Raw genomic sequence first — 13,674 nt, forward strand, 5'->3', positions numbered from 1 at the left:
TTCTCATGATCCTCCATATCGTTTTACACAAGGAGTCTCATTTGCTGGCCCTTATAACAATGGCCACATTGAATAACATACATCATGACAAAGTCAAAGAAAGTGTTGAAAAGAGAGATTTCTAACTGTAGCCAAGGGAACTATGGTTGTTACATTGTCATGGTTTCCACCTCTACCATACCAGAGTAAAACTGTTCACAGCATGTATGAGTTATTCATGTTTTTGTCTCAGTACCGCCCAGGCCACCTGTCTGTCTGATGAGCCCAGTGCCATACAAGAGTACAAATACCCAGAGAAACTTCCTGGAGAGCTGTATGATGCCGACACCCAGTGCAAGTGGCAGTTTGGAGAGAAAGCCAAACTATGCACTCTGGACTTCAAGAAGGCAAGACTTTTATATTTCATTTTGTTATTTATGAAACCTGCAGAAAACAATAGCTTACGCTGCCTTCAAATCAAAATGATTGAATTGTATATAAACGCCATCAAAAGCCTGACATTTCTGAGATAGGAGTTTGAAGATAGAAGAATCTTAGCACAAGAAAATTGGTATCAATCATTGTTGTCATAGTCAATTTTAACTGTATAGTTTCATTTGTGAATTTATATGCTGGTATAAACTTATCTACTTTAGGTTTGTGCTGGTTTGGTGTAGGTCTGATTGGTGGACCAATATAGGCATGCTGTTTACCAAACTTAACTAATGAGACTGGACAACCAGTTGACCAAGAAAGTTGTTCACTGCATAGGTTATTTAAGAGCCCTGGTTGAAATACCAGTGCCCAGAACACAACATTGAGCTAGTGACCCATTTTTTGTGTCTTTTCAAAGGAACAGGAGACAAATATAGTGTAAAGGGATCAATGGAAAGGAGGAACTGGCTTTTCAATATAAATAATAGTTTAAAGATAAACTAAAACAGAAGACACAAACACACACATGACGGACATGTCCATAAACGATCTCTCTCTCCCGCACGATCCTCTGCAGTCGACCTTTATCCCTCACAGAGGCTTGATTAGCCTAATACGGGAACGGGTGTGTAGGATCACGACCCGGCCCCGCCCTCCGCCCTGCCACATTCCTCCCTCGTTCTCTCAGGCTGGGGAGCCCCCGGCCTGACGTACATCCCCCCACCTCTTTCCATGGGGGAGGGCGTGCTTTAAGTCTAGTCTGCCGGCAGGTCATCCCCATCTACCTGGACGAGGGAGGGGACAAGCCGAGGGAAACAGAAATAATTAAAATGGGGGGGTACTTCCTGTAACAGTGTGCAGATCAGAGGCAGTCCTCCAGCCTCTGGTGGGCGGAACACCCCGCCGCGTTCTCGGGGAACAGAAGGGGTCTCCCTCGCCCCTGGCAGCGGTTCTCCCACACCAGGCGGTCGGCAGTGAGCCCCTCCCCGCTCGCGGTCGGCGGTCTTAAACCCTGCTGCGTTTCAGCGGCTGGTAGGCGACTCCTGCGCCCCTGGCAGTGGCCCTGACCACTCCAGGCGGTCGGTTAGAAGCCCCTTCTTCCCTCACGGTTGGCGGCCATTGTCCTCTTTCAGACTGCTGGGCTCCTCGTCCCCCGGCAGATGGCCGCGGCTGCTCCATTGGGGTGGACGGTAGTGGCGAGAACTCTACTACGCCGTATCCCTCCTCCTTCCCGGGTTTCCGGCACCAGTGTAAAGGGACCCATGGAAAGGAGGAGGCGAGAACCGGCTTCTATAATAAATAATAGTTTAATGATAAACTTAAAAGACAACATAAACACACACGACGGACATGTCCATAAACTATCTCTCTCTCCCGCACGATCCTCTGCAGTCAACCTTTATCCCTCACGGAGACTTAATTAGCCTAATACGGGACCGGGTGTGTAGGATCACGACCCAGCCCTGCCCTCCACCCTGCCACATATATTTTGACATGTCTGATGTGTTCTGGTAAATGAACTTTATCTTTTCAAACTGATAAAAATCCATTTGTGTGGTTCTTATCATAGTGTTTAAGGTCTTGATTGGAAAGAGGATCCCACTCCAAGTTCAGTGGAAGAGCAGGATAAAGCATGACAGTGTGATTGAGAGTTATATCTTACCTGAGGGTAGCTTGCCAGATTGAACTAGTAAAAGTGCTTACTGGACCTTTACTGAGGCCTTCGGTGATCAGTCACGCAGCACCAGGACACATACTGTATGTATAACATTTGCTGAGAGCAAACCTTCAGATCTATGAACAGCTTTCTTAAACATATAATCACATTTACATATATATGGATGGATGGATAAATAGATATCATATGGGTTTGGAATGACATGGTGATGAGTAAAACACTTGACAAATTTAATTTCTGGTTGAACTACTCCTTTAATCTTATGGATTTGTTCACACAATGCTTGAAAACTGAACTCTTTTGGAAATGTTTCAACCTCTTATGACAACAAATTGCCAGAAATGATTTTCTGGCATTTCGAGAGCTGGTCCTGTTCGCACGACCTCTAAACAGGAAAAATGCTATTAAATTTATGGACTAGGCTGTATGTGTGAAAGCACCTGCTGTCTGATTGCGCATGACATCACTGCATACTCCGAGTGTGAGGGAGAACTTTATCAGTTTCTCAGTATAAATATGTTTAAATCAGCTCTAAACACCTTCAGTGATGCCGAAATTCAGGCCCTACTGAACTCTAGAGATTTTCATATCATTCTTCTCTGCCTTGTCTCTACATCTAAATTTAGAGTCTCCCATAGAGAAATCTGATAGAGTGCTGCACAGGCAGATTTCTCTCAACACTCTCCAGGCCAGCGCAGTCTCGTGAAGCAGAGGCAGAGCTAAATATACTCTGGAGGGATGCCAGTGGGAACCTCTGTTTGCTGAGCTCCTATTGTGCTGATCTCAACTAAATCAGAGTAATATCACAGTGAAATCGGAAGTAGTAGTCAACCTACTACTTCCGATTTCACTGTGATATTACTCTGATTTAGTTGAGATCAGATGTACAGCTAAAAACATCTTGCTTCACAACTCACTTTTGGTGCCCATCTGTGGACATTGCACACAGAACATGGAGTTCAACCTTGTCTTTAGCTGAAATCAGTCTATGCTTACCGAAATTAAAAATAGCAGTAAAGTGTTGTTGGGCGTATGGGCACGTATGAACTCCATGTTCTGTGTGCAATGTCCACAGATGGGCACCAAAAGTGAGTTGTGAAGCAAGATGTTTTTAGCTGTACAGGCTGTAATACAGTGAAGAGGAATGTATGTTTTATAAACTGAACCCCCAAACCCCAAACCTAAACCTAACCATCAGTGGAGTAAAAATGTAATGTTAGAGGGAAAAATGCAACCTCCAAATCATGCTTGTAAGTGATTATGCAAATGCAATTACTTCGTAGTTTTAATGCGGGATCCTAACCCGGGTTTCCCATGCTGCAGACGCAACAAGCTTCCGGTCGCGTCACAAGGGATCCAATGCAAAAAATATCTGTTAGGTTCTGGAACTTGTCAGTGACTTGGCATAATGTGGCCGATCTTAGCCTACAGAATCTCTTAGGGGAAAAAACAACAAAAACAAAAAACATGCAGATTTACGATGTGATCATGTTGACTGGAGGCTAGTGCAGTGGGCAATAATACATCTGACTTGCAAGAATGTAGATGATGATTATGTGTATGGTAAGTGCAAATGATACAGAATTACATGGCTATGGTTAAGATTTATAATGATAAAGAAGGACATAATTGGAATTGCATTTTATCATCTGTAGGTTATAATGTGAATAGTGTTTGTTTACTTAATCTAACGCTAATCCATACTTCACTTTTGTGGTAAAGTAGAAAGGCAATGGAATTTCTGTATCTTGCACAAAGTACAGACTTTTCTTGTTTATGTTTACCTGGGCGATACAATAGTAGTCTTGGACTTTCTGATTGGATGCAGCATCACACAAAGGCAAACGATTCTGGTTGCTGATGCCTTTATAAAATATCTCATTTGTAGATGTATTTGACCTCTGATAAATGTATTCCACAATGGAAAATGTCAGAATATGCTACCACTTTTGAATGGCAATCAGTGGAGAAATATGCTGCTTTTTTTGCTTTTTTTACTTGCAAAACATTGTAGTTTTCTACCAGCAAGAGATCACTGAAACTTACCAGCCAAACTCCTACCCCTACATGTTTTTCCCAAAACAACATGTACATCACAGGGTCAAATCCGTTGGAGTAACCTTAGGTGATCTAGATGTTATCAGGAAAACATTTGGGTGTTTATTCTTGCAACAGTGGTAAAATTATCATCTCTATAGTCTTCTTGGCAGACAGAGCTCTGATAGGACTGATGCAGCAGTATTGAATACTCAGCAGGGAAACAGGTGACGTATTCGAGATGCTCTCTCTTTAACAGACAGCTGCAAAACATGTGCTGGGATTTGGACCATGATCATACTGGCAAACTGCCTCCTTTTCCTCCCATCTGTGCTCCTATTATCAAAATATGATACAATAATCCAGATGTGAATAATACAGACACATAATGCAAGCAGCCGTTTCTCCTTCTTACTTTTTTTTCTGTTTCATAGAGAAATAGTGAATGTGCTTTGTGTTGGAGATACAGGGGGTTGTTCTTACAAGACTGTAAAACATTTGTAGGTTGTCTGAGGAATTTGGCTTCATAAATCATTCTTTGCAATAGTTTGTCTTTCTATGCATACCTTAAAATTATCTTTCATCTATTTTAAAACATTTATCACATGTTCTGGAATAAAGATCTGATCATGGCCTTGATCAAGTGTTCAAGTGGATGTTTTTGTATAATGTGTGATTTTGATATTATGTGTGATGGTAATGATGTGTGATGGTAATAACATTTTAATCATTGTTCGTGTTTAAAATAATTTTATGGGAAAGAAAAGTTCCCTTAATTAAAGGTTTACCCATTTACAGAATGCTTGTTGCTGGTAATTGTATAAAATTACTCATATTTCCAGAGAGCATAAGACAACAGCGTTTCATTATTTAACTAGAACAATCTTTTGAACGGTCATACTGTAAAATGTGAAGAACATCTTTTATGTATTGTAGAGAATCTGTAGTTTGTTGTAGCCCGTCATTTCAATTCAAATCAATTGCACTTGGCTGATTTCTGCTGGCTAAACTTGTGTCATAACGAAATGTTCTTAAATAGATCCAAATCAACACCTCTATCTGATATTTGTCTACAGGACATCTGCAAAGCCCTGTGGTGCCACCGGATCGGAAGAAAATGTGAGACCAAGTTCATGCCAGCTGCCGAGGGTTCCACCTGTGGTCCAGAGATGGTAAGGCACTGCCACAAGTCACACTGCTGGCTCCTGAAGCCGTCTCATCTTAAAAAAGCAACAAGAACCCTTCTTTATACCCTTTCAGCTCAAGTGGCACAAATGCCAAATGGAACGCTGCCTGCAGTACATTTATCCCAATGAATAAGTTTAATCATTAACATCCTCTCACGATTATTCAGCTCGTGACATTAAACCCAGGGGGAGACAAGTTTTTTTCTTTTTTTATTCAAAAGGATTTTAACAGATGTCTAGTGTCTTGAACAAGTGTTTCCAGGGACTGAGAGGACAGTGTAAATGCCAGCAGAGTGAAAGAATGAAGCTTTTATGCATAGAGTCGGGAAAACACATTTAAGTGACAGTGAGGTTCACAATAGAAGCCATGTAATTTCACATGAGAACTGTCTTTGAGAAATGCTGTTTTTGCTGAGTAAAGTTTGACTGGAACACAGGTTTGGCACAGGTTAAATACACAGTCTCCCAGACAGACAGACAGACACAGAGAGAGAGAGAGAGAGAGAGAGAGAGAGAGAGAGACAGACAGACAGACAGAAAGAGAGAGAGAGACAGACAGACAGACAGAGAGAGAGAGAGACAGACAGACAGAGAGAGAGAGAGACACACAGAGAGAGAGACAGACAGACAGACAGACAGACAGACAGACAGACAGACAGACAGATAGATAGATAGATAGATAGATAGATAGATAGATAGATAGATAGATAGATAGATAGACAGATAGACAGATAGATAGATAGATAGATAGATAGATAGATAGATAGATAGATAGATAGATAGATAGATAGATAGATAGATAGATAGATAGATAGATCAGTGTTATTATTGAGCTTCACTTGAATTGATCCTGGAACCTTGCTTTAAAGTCAACATGAAATCAAAATTGAACCTTTACATTCATAAAGGGTGGGATATATTGAAGGCCTTGTCCCTTTTTTAATAGCCAATAGGATTTAGTTATATCACAACCATGGAGATTATTCTTGCTTGTCAGTTACAGGTGGTATTAGGGGGAGGGATATTCTCAGACAAGAGAGCATTTGATTAGAAAACAGAAGAAAAAAAAGTCGGCTATGCGAACGGTTTCACATTGACTTTAACGGTGCAAAATGGGAATTGAATGTGACTGGATCCATAAACTGCATGATGCTGGCCCATCAAATTCTAAGAACATTAGCTTGAGTGACATTTTCACTGATATCGTAGCTGTATGGGTCTTTACATTTTTGTTTGTTTGTCTTTGCAGTGGTGTCGCCGTGGTCAGTGTGTAAAGCAAGGTGATGAAGGTCCGAAGCTGGTGCATGGTCAGTGGTCATCCTGGTCTGGGTGGTCCAGCTGCTCTAGAAGCTGTGAGAGTGGAGTGACCTACAAAGAGAGACACTGCAACAACCCAAGGTGTGTAGGGCATGGGTGTCAAACGTGTGGCCCACGGGACAAACGACTCCAATCTGGCCGTCGAGATGATTTGTGAAAAAAAAATGCTTAAAAACATTCACTTTGATTTAGCCTATTTCATCGACATGATGATCTTTTTTTAGCTACCACAGGGCAGATAAACATTTTAATTTGCAGTATTGCATGGATGTAATAACTTACATCATATCTGGAATTTCTTTTAATTATGCACGACATGACATCACAACTCTTTGCTCTCTGTCATGCCAAAAATAAATCAAGAAAGGTTTTGTGTACAAAATTAATTAAACTTAATTCAGTCATTAAACTTGTTCAAATGATAACATTCAGTTCAGATACACAGTTTTTAAAATAACTTTAATACATGATTTCTATGTAGTATATATAAATATGTGACATATAGTAAATATACTGTATATGCATGTATTAACAGTTAGGCCCGCATACAGTTACACTTAGTCCAATCCAACCATCGACCTAAAATGAGTTTGACACCCCTCGTGTAGAGCATGATTGAAATAAAATGCACTGAGAGGGTTTACAGTAAAGGCCATTTCACACCAAGGCAGTTGTGACCCTTCTCTGATCTGACCCTTAAAAAGTATTATTTAAATGAATAAATAATTGTATTTAATTTGTATATATATATATATACATATATACAAATTAAATACAATTATTTATTCATTTAAATATATATATATATATATATATATATATATATATAACGGCAGTTACATTTTGTTACCACATAAAGAATATTTTTATATTTTTTGAAATATTGTACTGCAGTGATTTGCCATTTATTTATTTATTTACTTTTGGAGGTTTATTGTTTTATACCAAACTGTTAATTTAGGTATCTGAAGTGTTTTCAGAAAATGCCAATAATTTGACATTGGTGGGAATAAATTTGGTGCAGAAAAATTATTTATACTTTCATGCAGTGATATTGGTATATATTTAGCCATTTTTATATAATTTCTTTTGGTTACAAACTGGTAATTACAAGGGTATTATGTTATAAATGTGGTTTATGAGGACATTTCTAGTGTCTCCATAATTCACTTTGTTTTCTTTTTTCTAATGTAAAAATGCAGAAAGTGTTTTGCGAGGGTTCGGTTTAGGGGTTGTGTTAGGTTTAGAGGATAGAATCTATAGTTCATACAGTATTAAAATCAGTATGTCTATGGAGAGTCCTCATAATGATAGCTGCACCAACGTGTGTGTGTGTGTGTGTGTGTGTGTGTGTGTGTGTGTGTGTGTGTGTGTGTGTGTGTGTGTGTGTGTGTGTGTGTGTGTGTGTGTTTGTTTATTAGAGCCCGACCATTATGGGATTTTTGAGATCGATGCTAATACTGCTTTTTGAGGGGGGAAATTCAATGATTACCAATATGGTAATTCGTTTTGTAGTTAAGTTTTGAGCTGTAATGAAACAGATTTTCTCTGTGGATTGTTCATCGATTTTGTCACAGATATGACTATGCAAAGGCACTAAGAATGCTGCTTTCTTATTCAAATATTTTATCAAATAATATTTGACATAATTATTATACATTGTCTACAAATTTTATAAATGAACACTGAGAAAATAAAGAATAAATAAAAATACATTAAATAGCTAAATAAACATCAGTACTGTATGTTCAGTATCAGTCAGTTGCTGACCATTTAAATAAAGAATAAATAAAAATACAATAAATAAACATCAGTACTGTTTAGTATCTAATTTAGTCTACTACTGTTTAGTCTAATGCTGACTATTTTAATACTGCCAGTTAATTAGGGTCAGGTTGTAACACAAGAAGCATTTGCACCTGCCGAGACAAGAGATAAACAGCGGCAGCGGTGTTACACCGCATTCTGCTATACAAGTACAAGGGAAACTTTAAACTGTGGAAAACCAGACTTTTAAATATTACATTTTATAAATGCAATGACTGGAATTGTTTGGTTGAAGGGGGTACCAAACTGTGAAATTCTGAACAAAACAGATTGGTGAATACGTGTTTACACATTAGCATCCGCTCAGCTGACAAGCAATGAAAGTAGCTACGTGGTTAGTTAGTTAGCTATAAGCTCGTTGTCATGGAGAGTAAAAGATGGACCAGTATTGCATCTCACCAACTAGGTAACAACGCAGTGTGAAATCAACTCTCAACAGACACAATCCAATGTTGTCTGCTGAACTGCAAAAATATGCTCTGATGTTTACCTTTCAATCTGCTACATTATTGACTGCACTGACAAACTATAGCTGGCTAAAATAGCAAACAGATGTGATCAACATGAGTGGCATGGTTGTCAGGGACAGGGTTAACGTTACATTAGTTATATTGAAAAGGGAAAATGATGGGGTCATTGTTTATTAACTTTCCAGTATGTATTTCACAATCTAGTTAGCAACTTACTGAGAAGACACCACTTAACTCCACCCTGTCTTTAGAGTCGGTGCACGCTCTGCTGGACAAACTATGTAATGACACAAATTCAAAAGCATTGTTTTCTGCATTATATGTTCTGAAATATGTTTTCATATCTGCGCATATCGGTAAACATGGATATCGGTAAAAGGCTAATATCGTCCGGGCGCTAGTGTTAATTATATCTATTGGCTTTATATTGGGCATCTGCAATGCTTCTCTCTAGATATCGCATCAGCCATTGAAAAACACATCTCTCAGCTACAACTTTCATTTAATTTAGTGTTAATAGATTTGGTTTGAAGAAGTTTTATGATAGAAAATATTATACTCTAGTTGTTTAAACCTCAAACACACATCTCCAACCACAGCACTTTTCTGAAATCTTGATATGACTTTTGCGTCAGGCTGTACAAACATACACACTAGTTGGTTATTCTAACATGGCTGGGACTTGTGTTGTTTCTATTGTGACCTAAATTTGTTGTCTGTCCCCAAATCATATCCCTATCTCTACCCCTAAACCTAACCCTTACAAAAGCCCTATATATATATATATAATGTATAATTAAAATGTGTAATCTTCTCCCTGTCTGTGTTTTCTCATAGGCCAATGTATGGTGGCAGGTTTTGCGGGGGCTCATCCCGCTCTTATAAACTGTGTAACACTGATGACTGTCCTAACAACACTGTAGACTTCAGGGCTGTCCAGTGTGCTGAGTTCAACAGCAAGCCCTTCCGTGAATGGTACTACAAGTGGAAGCCCTACACACAAGTGGACGGTAGGTCATTTCATGCAAGGGTATTTCATTCAGTAAAAGCAAATCTAGTTTATAATGTTAGACTGATATGAAATATAAACAGTGTCTTTATATAATACTCACCCACTTGAATTTTTCACATTTTATATCTGTTTCTCCTTTAGATTGTAACACATAAAAAAAAATCTTCCTTCCATAATAATAAATTCAGCACATATAAAAACAAATATTTTTTCAAGAATGCTCCATTCTCCAGAATGAAAGACCATTTTCAGATCTTTACAAGAGCACAGTACAGCACTGATTCGTCTATTTTTCAATACAAAGTCTCTTCAGCTCTGATGAATTAGATGGTGAAAGTCTGTAGAGGCGTACATTGGAGTTTCTTAATTGAATTCCACTTTGGCATCTGACAGGGTCATTCCAGAATACTAAATTACTTACTTTTTTTTACAGCCATTCCTTAATATTTTCTCACATACGTTTCTGTTGTACTAACGGATCTCCCAGCATGAGTTCTTTAATGCACACTGTAAATAAATTTAATCTTGCCTTACACTTCACACCGGGCGCGAATGTCAGATTATATATGATCAAACATATAATGTGCTTTTTAGATGTTTATAATGATTGATTATGATAGATATGATGCGATCGTGAATGCACTTGCCATATTTTTGATGCAAGATGGGATTCTGAGTGTGAGTATCGTCAAAGAAGCATACAAAAGGAGGAGCATAAAAGGTTCTAAAAACCTAGCACTTCCACTCTCCCAGAAATGGAAGTGGAGCGTAGTTCTAGCAGGAAGACCAGCAGATGAACATCACATCGTTAGCTGGGTAACACCTAGCCAATCGCACGTAAGCCATTGCTTTATAAGTCCGCTCACAATCTATCACATTGCTGTTTCGGTGTGCTAACACTGCAACCTCCACCTCCCCACCACCAGTTGAGCCCTGTCCCGCAGGGGGGTAGGCTACTCGCCCCTGCCTCCTATCTCCGGCAGGACATGACGGTTCCGGGTACAACTCCCTCGGACTGCCGGACGGGGCCTACGCCAAAGAGAGAGACATCAACTCCCGTTTTACATCTATCAAATAAATGGCATCTCAAACTTCACTCAAGCCTGCGTGTCTTCCCGATAGAAGTGGTTTTCCCGGAAATGGTTGTGATGGACGGAATGGGAGAAGGCTCGAGTGGACTGACTAGTTTGTATATTCTTTGACGTCAGAAAACATGGCTGCAGCACTGCATCGAAACTGTGCGCTCCGACGATAACGACTTTATATTTTTATTTAGATATTGCTTTAAAGATTGTAACATATAAAAATAAAGATATTGTGATGTTGAAAAGACTATTTGAGCTGCTTGTTCATTGTGATAACCGCTTCAGTCATTATGACAACCGAATTTGCTAGTAAACAGCAGCACGAATGCAGATCACACCGGTTTGATCATACCCGTCTGAGCCCAGACTAGTGTAATAACACCGGTTTGATCATATGTGTGAAAGGGTTAATAGTTTTACCAAATGCTTTGGGTAATTTTTTGCTGGAAACATCTTCATCATAGTGAGATGCAACAAGCTTCTAGCAACAAATAATTTGTTCTGTCCTCACTGAAGACAAAACACCTTAGAAAACGACAATCACAGTCAATTAGAAAATATTGCATGTTTAATATACTACTATGTGGGGTGAGAGTTTGTACAGTTACATTTCACAGTTGTCTGAGCTACTGAACAATTTATCATTAAGGATTTTTCTGTATTTGGCTCCATCCATGTTGCCCTTGATGGCTACAGCCCTCAGTGATGTTTCTACTTCCATTTTCCTTTTTCAACATCCATATTGGTTATGCAACCACAATTCTATCAACCAATCAGATTTAAGGTTAGGTTTTGGGAGCCTGTGGTTGGGGCTTCAGCAAAATCGTATAAAACGTCTCGTGTTACATGTGTAACCCTTGTTCCCTGAAAAAGGCGGAACGAGATGTTGCGCTGCTAAGCACTATGGGGAACAGCTTTCGCTGTGAGCCGAGCTGAATAATGTGTGGAACACGTCAATGGACACTGACCGGAATTTATAGCCTCGGCTGATGTAATCATTAGATGCACCTGAGGCCAGGCTATAAATGGATACGTCATCAGGTGTCGTCAGATACTTCTTTTTGAAGAGCAGTCCTGGGACGTCCCAGTGCGGCAAAGCAGCGCAACATCTCGTTCCGCCTTTTTCAGGGAACAAGGGTTACACATGTAACCCGAGACGTTCCCTTTACAAAAGGCTTCACTACGATGTTGCGCTGCTAAGCGCTACGGGGAACGCAATACCCACGCCGCCGCACTTGGGGCTGTCCGGACCCCTACGGTTGTGCAGTGTACTCACAAAAACGCGAGAGGTCTCAGACATGAGCTTGAGATGTCGACTCAAGGGCATAAGAGCCCGGAGTAGCATAAACATCTAAACCATTAATTTTTTGATGAATGTGTGCGGAGAGGACCAGTCTGCCGCATCACAAACCTGTTCAGGCATGAGCTGAGATGTCGACTCAAGGGCATAAGAGCCCAGAGTAGCAAAGCATCTAACCCACAAAGTTCGATGAATGTGTGCGAAGAGAACCCTATCGCAACACAAACTTGTCATAAAAACTGATGAATGTGAGCGGAGAGGACCAGCCTGCCGCATCACAAACTTGTTCAGGCATGAGCTGAGATGTCGACTCAAGGGCATAAGAGCCCAGAGTAGCAAAGCATCTAACCCACAAAGTTCGATGAATGTGTGCGAAGAGAACCCTATCGCAACACAAACTTGTCATAAAAACTGATGAATGTGAGCAGAGAGGACCAGCCTGCCGCATCACAAACTTGTTCAGGCATGAGCTGAGATGTCGACTCAAGGGCATAAGAGCCCAGAGTAGCAAAGCATCTAACCCATAAAGTTCGATGAATGTGTGCGAAGAGAACCCTATCGCAACACAAACTTGTCATAAAAACTGATGAATGTGAGCAGAGAGGACCAGCCTGCCGCATCACAAACTTGTTTAGGCATGGGCTGAGATGTCGACTCAAGGACATAAGAGTCCGGAGTAGCAAAGCATCTAAACCATAAAATGTGATTAGTGTGTGCGGAGAGTGCCAACCTGCCGCACCACAAACTTGTTCGGTGTCAACTCAAGGGCGTAAGAGCCAAGAGTGGCAAGAACATCCAAACTATAAAAGTTTAATGAATGTGCGCAGAGAGGATCAACCTGCCGCACCACAAACTTGCTGCAGAGGGAGAACTCTAGCCAAGGCTTTAGAGGAGGAGAGCCCTCTGGAAGAGTGCGCCCTAAAACCTACTGGCGAAGCTTGAACGTGCGCCTCGTAGGCCCAGGCAGTAAGGTCCCTCACCCAAAGTGACAACCCGGTCACGGCTTCAAAGTGAAGAACTGCTGCCCTGACTTTACTCCACTAGCAAATGCGGTGGACATAATTCTGAAGGGCACAGACTGGACAAAGTCTGAGTAGTCTTTAGCTGCTCCGGCATTACAAACGGCAGGGAGCAGAAGGCTTAGAGAATGACTGGCCAAGGGTCGAGAAAGGCACCTTGGCAGGTAGTCAGGGTGAGGGTGCAAAGAATGCTCTTGGTCCTACCTGGGGCAACTCAAAACAGGCTGGCAAAAGAGACAGAGCCTGTAGGTACCCAAGTCTCCTTAGAGACGTAATTGCCATATGAAAAACCATCTTGAGAGTCAGAAGTCTACCAAACGCTGACTCT

General features: G+C 40.6%; 1 protein-coding gene across 1 annotated transcript in view; it reads left to right on the top strand.

Annotated features, from left to right (window-relative positions):
* The window catches only part of LOC127658412 (A disintegrin and metalloproteinase with thrombospondin motifs 16-like), a 106,338-nt gene that overhangs the window by 46,479 nt on the left and 46,185 nt on the right, over positions 1-13,674 (top strand). The window contains exons 10-13 of the mRNA XM_052147687.1: positions 233-386; positions 5,206-5,301; positions 6,566-6,714; positions 9,768-9,940. Coding sequence (XP_052003647.1) covers positions 233-386; positions 5,206-5,301; positions 6,566-6,714; positions 9,768-9,940 — 572 coding nt within the window. The remainder of the gene's footprint in view (positions 1-232; positions 387-5,205; positions 5,302-6,565; positions 6,715-9,767; positions 9,941-13,674) is intronic.

This window comes from Xyrauchen texanus, chromosome 17, assembly GCF_025860055.1.
Source record: "Xyrauchen texanus isolate HMW12.3.18 chromosome 17, RBS_HiC_50CHRs, whole genome shotgun sequence".
NCBI classification, from domain to species: domain Eukaryota; kingdom Metazoa; phylum Chordata; class Actinopteri; order Cypriniformes; family Catostomidae; genus Xyrauchen; species Xyrauchen texanus.